At 41.6% G+C, this 16,039-nt stretch overlaps 1 protein-coding gene across 1 annotated transcript in view; it reads right to left on the bottom strand.

Moving 5' to 3' along the window:
• Positions 1-16,039, bottom strand: part of HHIPL1 (HHIP like 1) — a 44,138-nt gene that overhangs the window by 22,672 nt on the left and 5,427 nt on the right. Inside the window, exon 2 of the mRNA XM_042446581.1 lies at positions 7,344-7,990. Coding sequence (XP_042302515.1) covers positions 7,344-7,990 — 647 coding nt within the window. The remainder of the gene's footprint in view (positions 1-7,343; positions 7,991-16,039) is intronic.

The following is a 16,039-nucleotide window of genomic DNA, read 5'->3' as shown; positions in this document are numbered from 1 at the left end:
AGCCGCGATTTGGTGAAATACGCCGAAAGCACCAAAAAATTTTCGTAATACCGAAAAAACTTCGTAACCCGAACAAGTTTTTTTAATGATTGTTTTTTTTCTACCCTAACCGGAAATTTCGTAAGGCTGCGCATTCGTATCCACGGGGTACCACTGTATATAAAATAATTGTATATGTATTTATAATACTAACATTTATATTTTCAGAGAGGGAGGAGGAAAATTATTGTTTCTTTTTCTAGATGTCTTTGGTGCAAGCTTACCAAATGTGTCACACCTAGCAATATTAAACAATCAAATAAAACAATAAAATCAGCACAGGTGAATCAAAGCACAGCTTTGTGTCTATGTCTGCAGGTGTGAATAGGTGGTTATTACACACCCGGGAGGACAAAAACAGTTCAGTGTACTTAAAAGCAGTCAAAAATATAAATGTCACATGAAGAGTAGTGATAGCTGGTATAATCATTTAATAACTGTTGAATCCACTCCATGTTTTATTCTGACACACAAGCATTCTCCAAAATGCTGGGATGCTCTCCATAAACTTGGAATAGATCACTGTCCCCACTGACAATCATAGAGTTGGAAGAGACCATAAGGCCATCCAGTCCAACCCCCAGCCATGCAAAGAAATCAAAATCAAAGCATCCTTGACAGATGGCCATCCACAGCCTCTGTTTAAAGACATCCAAAGAAGAAGACTCCACTCAAACTCCGAGGGAGTGTGTTCAATTGTCAAAACACTCTGTCAAGAAGTTCCTCCTAACGTTGAGGTGGAACCTCTTTTTCTATAGTTGCATCCAATCTATTTTTTTTCCAAAGCATGCAGAAGCAGAAAACAAGCTTGCTCCATCCTTAATGTGACACCCTTCAAATATTTAAACACAGCGCTATCATAAGTGGATTCCTTCTCTGGAGTCTTAAACAGAGGCTGGATGGCCATCTGAGTCCCAGTCCTGGGAAAAGAGCGGGATATATATATTAATTATATATATATATAATCTGTCAGGTATGCTTTGATTGAGAGTTCTTGCATGCAGGGGGTTGGACTGGATGACCCTTGTTGTCTTTTCAACATCATGGCCGGTTACAGACCGGCGTTTAGTGCGTTTTGCCACGCACTAGGGTTACGAAAGGGCGGTGCTTCCGCACCGCCCTAACCTAGTCGTGGCGAACACGCACTAACGGCGCGCCCTCCGCACAGCTGCCGCCAGGAGTATGTCATGGCCCGCGCCGCCTTTAGACGGGGCGCGCGGTCCATGACGTAGTACTCCTCCGGGCCAGGGTGCTTAGTGCGCCCTGGACACGGACAGGAAGGAGCTCCATTCGGAGCTCCTTCCGGGTTTAGTCCGCTGGGCGCCAGCCGTCTGAAGGCTGCACCCAGCGGACTAAACGAGAAAGGGGCCAAGCGGCCCTTTCTCTGCTCCCCCCCCGCCGCGGGTGTCCTTGGGGCTTGAAGCCCCAGGGACACCACCTTTCTGGCTGCGGGGAAGCGGCGTTTTGCTGCTTCCCCCAGCCCGAAAAGCAGCGGATTGGGGCCTCAGCGGCTGCCGGTGTAGCCGCGAAGCCCCGATACTCCCGGGGAAAGGGGCGGGGCCAGACCGCCCCAAATTGGTCGTCTATATCCCGCCTGTGATTCTTATCCAGCTAACACACCTAGCTCCCTGAGACTTCCTCATAAGGTAGGTTTCCAGACCCTTCACCACATTTTGCTTGCCGGCCCTCTGGACCACGGATCCAACTTGTCAACATCCTTTTTGAATTTTGGTGCCCAGACCTGCACACATGGTCACCATCAGCTGCCAGGCAAGATTAGGGAGCTGTAGACATTTCAACACTACGGAATCAAACCCAAAAGGACTTTTCTGCAATTACCCCAAGGCACCCAGTGGAGGACATTCAAAAATGAATTTAGCATATTAACAAGTTCATGTGTGATCAGCCAGACTATTAGATATTTGGGTCCTTGCTGTAGAGGCTGTCCTGAACACCAGTTAGCAAGCATCCAAGGAAACAGGTGGCTTGTGTGTCAGAGCTGTCAGATAGTCAGTACAGTCCAAGTCAGTCACAGATTATTTAAGCAAGATGTAGGGAGGAGCAAAAGAGAGGTCTCAATCCAAGTTCAAAGAAAGGTGAGGGCCAGAATTCCACCACTTTCTCCAGATAAGGCAGTTGTGAACTACAAAGAAAACATGGGCGATTTATGGCTAACTCAATACCACCTGAAGCCTAATTAATTAGCATCTTACAATTAACCATTGCTGGGCTCCAATGCTTCTCTGGTCACAATTCAACAAAGAGCAGAGGCATGTGATCTTCAGTGTCTTCAGCCTCTACCATTTCCTGCTGGGGTTTCCCCACTAATCCAGCCCATCTCTCCTTGGACTCACGAGACAGTTCTACTATCAGTAGCTACAGCTTCCCAGTAATCTGTTGTCTCTTTCTCCCATTCCTCTGAGTCATCTAGAGGGTGAGTCACGACAGAAGGCTTTAAATGGTAGAAATTCACATAAACAGATTTAAACAATGTCACACTGTTCTTAAAAAGAAACTGACAGGGAGTGGAGTGAAAGAACAATGAGGCAAGAAAAAGTAAGATATGCCCCATGCTTGACAACTATGCAACAGAATTATTTTAGACTAACTGAAGTTTTCAATATGTAGCGAGATCTTGTAACACCTTTGAGACTAACTAAAAGAAAGAAGTTGGCAGCATGAGCTTTTATAGACTTAAGTCTACTTCCTCAGATGCATTTAGGGAAGTAGACTTAAGTCAATGAAAGCTCATGCTGCCAACTTCTTTCTTTCACTAAGGGCTGGAACAGATGGCCCCTTAAAGCTGCTGTGCGGGAGGCTTGGGAGCACAGCATTTATATGTCGTAAGTTCCCAGGCTGCCCGGATGTCGGGCAGCTGCCAGACATGTGCAGCTTCAAGGCACTCTGGTGGCACAGTGTTTATACGCCACATGCTGCTGGAGTAGCTTCAAACTGCCATAGGGCCATGGTGGGGCAGGGTAAGCAGCCTATTCTCTGGCCCCAAAAGTAGTGGATCTTTGTCGCTCCTTTTTCAGCTGGCTTCACAGTGTCATGGCCCCAATCCATCTTTGGAATGGACGGCTTCAAGCTGCCCCTTCTGCCCTTCTGTTTTGCCCCTTAATCTCAAAGGTGCTACAAGATCTCCCTACATACTGATTCTACAGACTAACACGGCTATATCTTTGAATTCTTGAAGTTTTCAAGAAGCCTTCAAAGGCAATTGCTTGAACAACTATGGAAAACAGACATGACCCTACCTTAGTCTATTTTACAAATTACAGATGTGTTTCTGTATCATGTTCAGATACATCTGTTTCTCGCTTCTCTTTCTGCTCACCTCTTTTCTATTTTCTTGCCTTACATCCAGAGAACATCCACTTATCTGAGACATTTTAAAGCCATGGTGGGCAATATGTGGCTCTCCAGATTTTTCTGATCTACATTTCTTATAATCCCTCCCTACTCACAATGCTGAGTAAGGGTCAAAAACATCTGGAGGACTGATGGATCAAAAACATCTGGAGAACTACCTGCTAATAAAGATACTATTTTATTGCTCTCTTTCAAGAAAAGTCAGTAGTGTCCCCTCCCCGCCACATATTATTACAATGAGAATTAGAATTGAAAAGCCAGATATTACATACTCTTGGTTTTATAAAAGTTTTTTGTTTTGCCAAGTTTTTTTTACCAAATTCAGAGTGAGTGAAAAAGATGCTAAATGTGAGTTCGCCCCATCTCCTCCACATAAGCTCACAAATTTCCAAAATATTTTCCACAAGTGCAAATCACTTCAAAACCCATTGATACTTGCAATGATTAGAAGAGAGATATGTTGCTACTTGGCCTTTGTTACTGACTTCCCCAAGTCAAGAATCAAATGTCTGGTGACTCCTAAAGTCAAACAAAGATAGACCAGCTCACACAGATCTATCATGTTCCAGGTGAGATTCCAGATTGTTCATTGGAAAATGAAATGACACCGCCTTTTCCAACTTACTGTCTGAAAACACATGTCAGGGTGGAATAATCTAAGTGACGAATGTTGGACCTTGGGCCTTCCAAATGTTTTAGATGTCAGCTTTCACAATTACTAGTGGTTATAGAATCATACAAGGAAGTACAGTTCTCTCTCAATCCCTTCACACATGGGTACATCTACACTGTAGAAATAATGCAGTTTGACATCACCTTAACTGCCATGACTCCATCCTACAGAATCATGGGATTTGTAATTATGTGAGGCACCACCACTCTTTGGTAGAGAAAGTGAAAAACCTGGTAAAATCATGGAGCGACAGCATCTAAAGTGATGTCCCATTGCATTATTTCTACAGTGTAGAATTAGATGCATCCTAGGACTCTGGGAGACTAGGGTTTGGAAATCCATTGGTGATACTGGGCAAGCCTTGGCAGCCATTGTTGGAAGAGACCACAAGGGCCATCCAATCCAACCCTCTGCAGGAAGACATAATCAAAACACTCCTGACAGGTGGTCATCTTTGTTGGGAACGATGAGAACTGAAAGCCCAGACATCTAGAGGGCCTAGGATTTCTCATCTATGGGCTAATCCATGGTCATACACCTACACTGCTGAATTATCTCTCATGACTGTTGTCAGGTTCCTCCTCCATATCAATCTCATTTACCCAAAAAAACTCCACCATTTGATTTCTGCTCCTAACTACATTACAACTCAGTTCCAGGTCTACTAGACTCAATGGGTTGGGTCCAGATGGGTCTTTCCAAAAAACCAGGATCCAGCATATATTCCTTCCTGATGAAGGAATAAGAGGGAACCAATCTTTCTAGATTAAATAAATAAATAAATAAATAAACTTTTATTTGTATCCCGCTTTTCTGTAACTAGACAATCAAAGCAGCTCACAACATATTTAAATCCACAACATTTAAATTTACAACATTTCCATCAGCTGATTGTAACATGTCTCTCTTGTGCCTCCAATCTTCCAGAAAATTTTATATGAGGTACAGAAGACCTTCTGTGTCTCTCCTTAAGCAGTTCCTATAACCACTGCCACCTCTTCATATTGAGAGGCTTTCAAAGGGTGCAGAGTGGCTGCAGAAGGAGCAAAAAGATAATTTTCCTATGCAAGAACGTGCCTATCTTATAACCAAATTTGTGCAAGTATTGGGGAGGTGGCTCACACCTGCATGGCCATTTGCCTATATTAGAACCAATTTCTGCAAAGACAAAAGTAGCTTTTCATCAGCAACAGGAGAGCTCTTAGATGACCAGACAAATGAGCAAATTGGACCTGGAAGCTTTAATAGAGACTAGGATTTTCAGTTTGTCTGCTCTCACCTACTGGACTTCCTTGATTGGGAGAGGTAGTCTCCATTCTGTCCTTTTCCCAGGGCAGGGAAATGAACACAATGTGAGTGCAAAATGCCTTTGTAAGTTCTCTTAGGCCCGGTACAGACAGGACTACTGGGCGCCCTTGTCACGTGCTAGGGGTTGGCCAAGGGCGCTCCACCCACACGTGCCCCAGCCCTAGCATGTGATGAGAGCGTAACAACAGCGGTGCCCTGTACAGATGGGTGCTTCCATTGTTACATGCAGGACGCCTAGTGTCCGCATGTCGCAGCGCCATTATGATGTCGCGAGGGCACCACTGGCGCACTGCGGCATCATAATCGCGCTGCAAGAAGAACCCGCTTTTTGCTCCATGGGGAAGTCCCACAGTCTGGAGGCTGCGGATTCCCCATGGAGCAAAACTAGGCACCGGGCAGTCTGTACCGGGCCGTAGATAACCAGATCCCAAAGTTATTGCAGGCTCAAGTCTTGGAAGCAAAAATCAAGGGTGGGAGTAGATGTATCCTTGTTCATTTCTCCTGCATGACACCACCCTACTAAACAACACCCCTACTAAAAAAGAGATAACAGAAATCTTATCTATAAATGTATCGTAAAAATTGGTACTCCAAATCACAGGGGTATATAAGCCAATGTTAAAGTAATAAGACCATTATTTAATTAGGGCTACAATGAAAGCCAGATGACATCAAAATCAAATTATTCATTCCTTTTCTCACTGGTGAGAATGCTTGTGGTGGCTGTGGCAGTCATAATCTTTTCTGGTTTATACTGTGTAAAGTTTAAAGGGTTAAGAGGGTCATTTTGTCCAAAATCATGAAGCCTTCCCATAGTGACTCATCTAAAAATTGACTCACACTGTTCATCACACTCAACACTGATTCACAGATGGGGCTCTGTACCAAAGCCTTTGTACTTGAAAGACAAAAGGCCCTGGAGTAAGCAAATGGCATCTTTCCAAGGGTGTCTGTAGACACAGAGCAGTTTAGTAAACATAGCCAGATGTCTAAAAGAAGTCAGAAAAATCACATGCAACAGAATGGGCTGTGTGTGAATCTCTAGGATTAACAGGCTAACGTAGTAGGGAGATGGTGTTCTTTGGAGACTCTAGTATGAAAACCAGGTGGAGTGATGGTTAAGAGTAGGACTTAGGTGATAAAAGCTCAAGAGTCCTCCGAACCATGAGACATAACTATGTGATCCTGGGATAACCTCACCTACTTCACCAGTACAGCTATGAGAATAAAATGGGGAGGCAAGCCATGCATGCTGCCTTGAGTTGATTGGAAGAAAGGTGAGATATGTTATTAATAATGATTTTTTCAAAATATGGAACACAACTCAAACAATATTTTCTAATAAATCACTATATTTTCTTGGTCCTCTGGTTCAAGTCCACCTTACCCAGCATCCACTTCTTTAGCTGTGACAATGACAAATGAGGAAGACTTCTGCAGATCATTATAAAACTCATAGGACTTATTCTTCAGACCCAAGAATGAGTGAATTCCAGTAGCGTTTCAGAAGCTAGGAACTGAAGCATCAACACTTAAAAGAACAGTAGGAACTAATATGTACCATGTTCAGCCCAGACTGTAAAGGAGATATCCATGTTAGTTATCTTTTTTAGGGATAGAGTTTAGCACTTTGGATAGCTCCTTTTAAATTCTGACCAACATCCAGAGTAGATTTACTACATTACTGACATAGACACCACTCGACATCAGTTAAAAAATACAAGCTGCATTTAATCTTGATGTCTCATGTTTTGAACATGGACATGAAAATGATTATTTCTGATGCTTAAGTTTGCTAGGTTCACATGTGCACCAAATTTTGGCTTCCATCTTTTATGGAAGTATGACCACATGCAGGTATCAGAAAATATCACTATTAGTTATCTTCACAGGTATCTGTTTGCATTCCAATATTTTATACAAATGTGACAGATAAAGGTGCATACAATACCTTTCAGAACCATGATCCACAGAATTCATGTCACCAGGTGAAATTCTGAACTCACTGATTCGGATTCTCTCTTCATACTGAACTTCAACTGAATAGTAGACATACACTTTACCATTAAATCTGAATTTAGGATGGAAGACAATACCTAGAAAACCTCTCTCATCTCCCTCCCAAGGTGAAGTAAGAACAGCTTCACTGATGTTCAAAAAGGGCTTTTCAAGGCGTGACTGGTCTGGAAGATAGGTCCAGACTAAGCCAACCTGCTCAGCAATAAAGAATCTGTGAGTCCCGTCATTTGCGTGTACCATGGCAACTGGATTCCTAAGCCCATTGGCAACCTCCATTAAGCATAACTGCAGGCATCCTTCTGAATCAGCAGTCACCAGCCCAAGGTTTTGGTTGAGACGCTCATTGGCTAGGAGGTGAGGGAAACAGTAGTCGGGATCATCCAAAGACAAATAGCGGCAGAATTTTGCTAGATTGTTTTCCAGGGACAATAATTCTTCATCAGAAGTAAGATACTGGAACATGGACCTGCAGTTTTGCCACACTTGCACACAGTAATCTCGGCAAAGTCCTGGCAGAGTTCTCTCTGGAGTAGAAGGGTCTTCAGCATCATATAAGTGAGCAGCATAGGGGGAGCATTCCTATATAGGTAAAGGGGAAGCCTGCATCAGTTGTTTCTGTTCAATGCTTTAAAATGAGAACTCAAAATCACAGGAGTATATAAGTGAATGTTAAAAGTAATAAGACCATAATTTAATTAGGGATACAATGAAAGCCAGATGACACCAGATACTATTAGCCAAAACAGCAAACTGTTTTCACTCATCAAGCTTTCACTTTACCATTTTTCTATTCTTTATTTTCCCAACTCAGCTGTTCCTCTGCTCCACAAACCCAGCTCTTGTGCTTCAGAAAGTTCTCACTCTCTTCCTCCTTGATATCTTCCCAAAGAAACCACACAAATTAGCCTGCCCAACAATACAGGTGTGAGATGCATTTCTTTCCTTTCTGTTATTTCTTCTGCTGGAAAGCAGGCTTTCCTGTTTAACTGAATGACAGAGGGAGAGACACAACCTTAATGAATTCTAATAACCAAATTTACTAAAGCATAGAATTCTAATAACCAAATTTACTAAAGGATATTTTTAATTTTATCATTAATTGAGGAATTCAGAAAGCTGGATGAAATCACTAGAAAATCTATCAAATTAATAATTTACAATAATTGAGGAATAAATTCCAAGCTCAGAAAATGTTTCCAAGCAGCATGAAATATGACTGAAAGTGATGGGTTATCATTTTTTAGGTTGCTGTGGCACAGATGTGGCCCTTTGGAGCTCCAAAAATTAGTTAGTATGGGCTCCATAACATAGCCACCACTTGGCTAGATAGATCAAGTGATCTGACTTAGTATAGCACAACTTCATCATCAACTTACTCTGTAATTTAGATATTCAGAGAACACTTTCTTCCTTAGAACAAAAGCCAGGAATCTAGCTACGTAGGGGTGGGAGGGACATTGCCCCCATTAAGAATCTTGTCCTCCCCATGAAATTTCCCTTCAGTCTCCAAATTTCTAGCACCACAGAGAATGAGACTTTGAAAGTCATTTCACATCAGTATGAACATGCTGTGCTTGCATTCCCTTGGTAACTCCCATCTGCCTATTTCTTCAGATGCCTAAACTGTGTTTCTAAATAGTCAATTGAAGTTTTAAGTGGCCGTAGTGACAGAAAACTGGAGGAAAAATTCATGGGGGGGGGGGGTATTCTTATTCAAGGGATCAATGCCCTCCTCCTTCCCAGAAGTAGCTACACTCTGAGCAAAGGCCTTACTTAATGTTACAAGATTTAGGAGTTCAGTGTTCTGAAGTTTTTAAAAATCATTGACCCAATACAGTGTATACTTGGATCTATCAAGTTTTAGCATGCTGCAGAATTAAAATAGTAACAACACCAAGTAACTACAAGCATGGCATTATTAGTATAGACAACTAATAACTGCATACACCGAACAGCTATGTGCACATCAAATTATGGGCCTGAACAGACAGGCCAAAATAAAGCTGCTTTGGGTCAGTTTGGAGGTATGCTGTTTAAATGATGCATGCATTTTAAGAGGCCAGAAGCCACTCCAAAGCTACGATCCAGTCTTAAGGACTGGAGCACAGCTTTGGCGCAGCTTCTGGCCTCTTAAGGTGCATGTGTCATTTAAACAGCATACCTCTGAAGTGACCCGAAGCAGCTTTATTTTGGCCTGTCTGTTCAGGCCCTATATTTCTAAATGCAAAAGTAAACTAGTCTAAATATGGGTAAAGTTATTTTTTCCACTTTTTTTGGCAACTACAACTCAAAGTTTGTGCTAAACACATAACATAATGAGAGGATGTTGTCCATCTGCTTAGTCACATAAAGATAAAACAGAAGTAACAAAGGCATATGGAGAGAAACTGACTGAATCTACAGATGCTGCAGCTGAATGTTTCCATTCCACACCATGTAGTAATCCTGTGCGTTGCTGTGACTGGTTTCAGTATAGATTTAGTTTGAATTTTAAGACAACAGCTGCATGAATTTCATTTTCTCCTGTCAGAAAAGCTTAAGAGGGCATCATGCTTAAACTCTCTTGCACTTCAAATCACAAACTCCAGAATGCTTTGCTGCAAAATATTCTGAACCTGCTACGTCCTACAAACTCTCCTTGTACTTCTGCCTCAAATAGCCAGAAATGGACATGATGGCTAAGAATTATCTAAATTATTAAAACCCAGGTTTTCAGACCCAATATGTAAGTCAGATGGTAGATCTGCCCAGAAATTTCATTACTCTTTCTTCAAAGTGGAATGATGAGTGAAATTAGTAGACAAGAAAGGTGACATATCTCGTAAGTGAACCTTGAACCAATATTGGGTCCATCCAAATGGACTGAAAAAACAAGAACTCCCTGGTTTTGTTCTTATATTTTCTGGTTATTGATTGATTGATTGATTGATTGAGATTTACCTGATGTGTTCTTCATCCTGAAGTACCCCCCAAGGAACCCCCAGCACTTATAAGGAAGTTTCTGTTCACACTCCCTAGGGCAATTTTAATTAACCCTGTATTTCTTGAAATGAAATGCAGCTATTCATGGTTGTTTGTCTGTTAATCTAGAACTAAGATGGTCACTGCCAAGAAACACAGTGACTGCTCCCAGAACAGCAGATTCAACAGTGATCAACTGAAAGACAAATGAATGCTAGCCAATAAAAGAAATTTATACTAAGAGGTCAGAGGAAATTTCTGAAAGTCTGTAAGTCTAAATGTGATGTGATGTGATGAGGGGGAGAAAGAAGAACACAAGGGAAGGAGAGGGAGAGAAAGTGGGATTTTCGAGACTTTGGATGTAAATCCATGAATATGAAGGAAAAATCACAACGAAAAGAACTGGAAAGTCCAGAGACTTATTCTCCTTTCTGGACAAGCAAACTGTAACTCAGATCTCAAGAAACAGTACCTCACACAGATAGGACCACTGTGCTTTTAGCCCACCTAGCTATACAGAAGGATAGTTATTGTTGTGCGACTTCAAGACATCCCTAAAGGGAATCTATTACAGGTTTTCTTTGCATGTTTCTTCACAGGGAGTTTGCCATTGCCGCCTCCTGAGGCTGAGAATGTGCACTTTGCCCAAGGTCACCCAGTAGGTTTGCATGGCCAAGTGCAGATTTAAGCCATATTCTCTAGAGTCATAGTTGAAAGCTTAAACCACTACACGATGCTGGCTATACTAAACCAGACTAGCATGGATTCATATTGGACTGCATATGGATTACAGCAATTGTTTCCAAATTTTTTGGGGGGTGCTACTTCGCCTTTTCTCTTGGGTGACAATCCTAGTGCCCCCCCAACACCTATTTCTTGATATTAGGTCTACTGTATGTGCAGCAGCATCCACCTCAGCCACACCCAGCTCCCCATCACCTCCTCCTAAGCCTGTCATGTGTGAAAACAGCAACGGTAGCAGCGCCTCAAGCCTTTTTCTTTCTCTTGCCCATGCCAGCCTTAAAACAAAAGGCTGGCTGGCTGAGACTCCCAGAGTGATCAGGTGCAAAGGGAGCAGCACCTCTGAGCAGCCAGGTAACCTTGCGAGCAGCTGTCTGAGCAATAACCAAGAAGCTTCTCACCTGTGCCAGCCTTGTGCATGGACAAGAGGTTTTTTTGGTTGCTGCTCCCAAGGTGCAAAGGGAGAAGCTTGTTCCCAGTGAAGAAGGACAGTGGACAGTTGTGGTCCTCTAGGGCCTTCTGGATTGCAGCTCCCAGCATGCTAGCTAATGCAGCTAGTGACGAGGATTTTGATGAGGAGTTGTAGCTTCCATTGCGCCTGGAAGGCCAAGGTTGCCCAGCCTTGTTTTAGAGGGATTTGAGCAAATACTTATCCTTTATTTAAAAAACAAAACAAAAAACCCAATGCATATCTGTGGCAAGTAGACAGCAGAAGAAAAAACATGGAGCTAAAAAAAGCAGTATAAAGTCAGACCCACTGCTAATATTCTTTGTCCTTTTGTGCCCTAAAGTTGTTTCCAGTGTATAGGGACCCAAAGGGGATTTTCTTGGCAAGGTTTAATCAGAAGTGGTTTGCCATTGCCTTCCTCCAAAACTATAAAAATATAACTTGTCTTAGGTGACCCAGTGGGTTTCCATGACTGAACGGGGATTTGAACCCTGATCTCCAGACTAGTCCTATACTCAAACCACTATATCGTGTATGTGTGTGTGCTTTGTGTGTTTTGTGCATGCTTTGTGTGTCTTCTGTTAACAGACTGGTTTTGAGAGCTGATACTATATTACTATCAAAACCAGTGTATTATTATTTTATTATTATTTATTAATGTGCAAACACACACTTGCAAATTCACAAACCAATCCTGCCCTCTGATTACAAGAAATCTTATCTAGGTATCTAAAATAAATGCCCCTCCAGATGTTGTTGGGCTGTAATTACCACCAGTTATCACCAGCAAAGAAAATGATGAAAGCTCATGGGAACTGCAGGTCAGCATCAACTGGAGGGACACTGATTCCCCAGATGTTATTTGGGAGATTTTGCTATTAGGTCTACTGTATGTGCTAAATACTGCTATAGGCTTTGAGGCCTATTCTAACAGGAGGGAAAGGGTTAGGAAAAAATGAAAGCAGAGGTCTACAAGATGTAGAATGTTTTCTCTCTCTGTCTGTACACTTGTGTGTGTCTCAGCAAGGAAATAATGGCATTCAAATGTTTCACAACTGGTAAGCCGTTATCTAACCCTGGATTGTAAAATACACATGCATGCATTACTAGCTCCGGAATGAATATCTTTGCTTATAATCAACCAACTGAAGAATCACATCTGTTTTACTGACTGTAATTCTATGCTCTTAATCATATTGCTGGATGAATTTAAACATACAGCTAGGCCAGCTGAGGACAAGATGTAAAATGCCTCACCAAGGAGAAACAGTTTAAAGAAACACAACCCTGCATAACTTTAGCAGGGGTTTTCTAATTTCCTTAAATCAATAAAAATAATTTAATGCCTGCATGGGCATTGGAACAAGAGGCCACACTGTGACTAGAACTGGGAAATGGGCTTCAGTGTAATATAACACATTAGTTTGATTAGTTAAGATAATCTTTATTTTTAAGGAGCTGTAATCCTCCACCAAATTTCTTTCTCCCTTAAGCAGCAGCTGGAATCAAAAAAGAGCTTGCTGAATGACCCCATGACTCCACGACTTGTTTATCTATGATATCATTTTGGCAGTTCCAGTAAAGTTTCTTAGAAAACTGCTGTAAAAGTTTCTCTTCATTTTATTTCAGAACTTGGAAACATTGCTTGAAAACACTGTGAATTGCCTAGACAGCATAGCTCTAAACCATTTCTGCTGAAGGATTCTGGGACCTATAGTCCAAAAGGAAACTCTTCCAAGTTCTGTTTGAATACTAATTCTAGTTCTCATCAAGAAAATGAAAAAGAATTGTAAACCACATCAAAGTATCATCTCTTTTGTCTTTGTTGTTACTTTAACTATACAGGTATTTGTACATAATGCAAAGACAAACAGTGAAAGCTGATACTGTAGTAAAACTGAGGATTTAATCATGGAATCATAGAGTTGGAAAAGAGCACAAGGGCCATCCTGTCCAACCCCATGCAGGAATTCACAATCAAAGCACCCCTGAGAGATGGCCATCCGGCCTCTGTTTAAAGACCTCTAAGGAAGGAGACTCCACCACACTCCGAGGAAGTCTGTTCCACTGTCAAACAGCTCTTACTGTCAGTAAATTCCTCCTAATGTTGAGATGGAATCTCTTTTCCTGTAGCTTGCATCCACTGTTCCATGTTCTAGATTCTGGAGCAGCAGAAAACAAGTTTGCTCCATCTTCAACATGACATCCTTTCAAATCTTTAAACAGGGCTGTCATATCATAGCCCAAAACAGATGGGCAGATGGGAGTGGCTTCCAGCTGCTCTGGGGGTGTGGAATTTAGATGATGCATGCCCCAGAGCACCCAGAAGCTACCCAGGGGCCATCTAATGCAGCCCCAAACCGGATTTAAAGTAATGGAACTTTTCCACTCCTTTCCATGGTCCACAGCAGGAGGAGCCCTCAGGGCTGTGGCATGTGTTTATCACAGCCCCAGGGTGATCAGGCCAGGAGCAGCTTCTGGCCAGTTCCTTCCTATTCATTAAAATAAAGCCTTATTTTTGTCATAAATAATCTTTCATCAAACACTCTTTATTGCCCTTGATTACATTTCTTTTGTCAGTGCTCTGATTGCTTCACAAACCTACAAGGAACTCAAGCAACTTGCAATAAATGATAGCACAGGCCATCAAGAAGTGCTCCTCTGTAAACTAAATTCACTGGAACAAATGCAAGAGAATGACAGTACATTTACACAACTCCCTTGCATAGAGCAACATACAGGGAGAACAAATCATGCTCATAATTGCAGAAAATTTAAACAGCTGTGCCACTTTACAGAAGTATTGAAGTCATTCCTCTGATTAGGGTATTGTGAGAAGACATTATGTGGAAGACACTAATTTATATATCTGAACCAAGCACAAGCTTGTGAAATGCACCCTCCAAATGCAACAAATATGGTCCTGATACATTTTCCATAAGAGATTCTTCCTTAGTGTGCAAGCTGGTTTTAAGAAAGTGCTAATTCACACATGTATGTTCACCTCTTGATTACTCAAAACCAAACAATTTACTGAATATGTCAACTTCTTAAATAGAAAGAAATCATTAAGATGTTTAAAAGATGCTTGCTTGTTCTTTGACAAGTCATCCACACATACAAGTCATCATTTGATGATGATGCTATCTACTGAAGAGTATGCAGTGGCATACCTAGTGTTAGGTACAGTAATGTCACAATCCAATTCATGGTCCCGCTGTGTTCAATGGGGCTCCCCCTACAGACTCTCCAATAAAGTGTATTTAAGACTGTCACCTAGAGGGTCATTTAGAGCTGTCTTACATGGGTGTAAATCCAGAAACACCCCTGTAGGAAGTTCATTTCTTCCATTATTCCAACAACAGGAAATATCACATGAGCCTTTGACAGTTATTTTTGGCTACTGCCAACTACACAGAGTGAAATTGATATGACGGTGTGATCTGCAATTTATTCTATTCTGGGAAAGAACAATGTCAAGTAATAAACCATAACTACATATAGGAAGAGATGAAATTTGAAATACTCACATTCATGCACAGTGACACTTGTCAAAATAATGTGATTAATGAATACATTTTGAGAGAAATTACCATGTATGAGCCTGAGAAGCAAGACCTAAATCTGTCTAATGGGTTCCAATAAATTATTCATCTGCCATAAGATGAAAACATAAACATGACGAATGATTCAAAGAGGAGAGCGCAAGCCTGGGTTTGCTCTTATTTCATTGCTGGGGATGATGTAGTTTCTTGAAGCACAAGACAAGTAGCACATGAATGGCCTCGACTTATTGTCCATGGTGCAGTTGTAAATTATGACTGGCTGTTGGTCATCATAAAAGTCCCCATAGCTATGCCTCTACGTACAATCCAAAAATTCAGATCCATGTCAACAAACTATTTCAAGCAGGCTTTATCTGTACTAGAATCAAGTCTTTTACAAAGCTAATGAGTCTCAATTGGCCCATATAAGCACAGAGAAAACAGGGATACTTAGGAGATGGGTTAAGAGTTGACAACATTCTCTCTACTAAGAAAAAGCTTCCTGACACTATGAACAGAAGATAGATGGGCAGAAAAGTGGAAAGGAAAAAAGACAACAAAGGTGTCCCTGCTTGCTCTTCAGTTTGGCCCATTTTCATTAGTATGAAGCCCTTGCTCCATTCCCCACATGGAAAGAAGTCCCTGCAAAAATTGCCTACCTGTATTCAGCAGCACACAAAGCCTAATACAAGTGACATTCAGACTAAGTACAGTGGACCCTTGTTATACGTTGGGGTTTGGTTCCAAGATCCCCCGTGGATAACAAAATCTGTGTATGCTCAAGTCCAATTAAATATAATGACATAGCAAAATGGTGTCCCTTAAAAAAATGGAAAATCAAGGTTTGATATTTGAAATTTATACTTTTTTTGAACATTTTCAAACAATGGATGCTTGAATCCTATGGGGTAGGGAATTTTGCTTTTAACATAC

This window comes from Sceloporus undulatus, chromosome 1 (genome assembly GCF_019175285.1).
Source record: "Sceloporus undulatus isolate JIND9_A2432 ecotype Alabama chromosome 1, SceUnd_v1.1, whole genome shotgun sequence".
Taxonomy (NCBI): domain Eukaryota; kingdom Metazoa; phylum Chordata; class Lepidosauria; order Squamata; family Phrynosomatidae; genus Sceloporus; species Sceloporus undulatus.
Note: the sequence above shows the minus strand (reverse complement) of the source record. Positions and strands in the feature narration are given on the sequence as shown.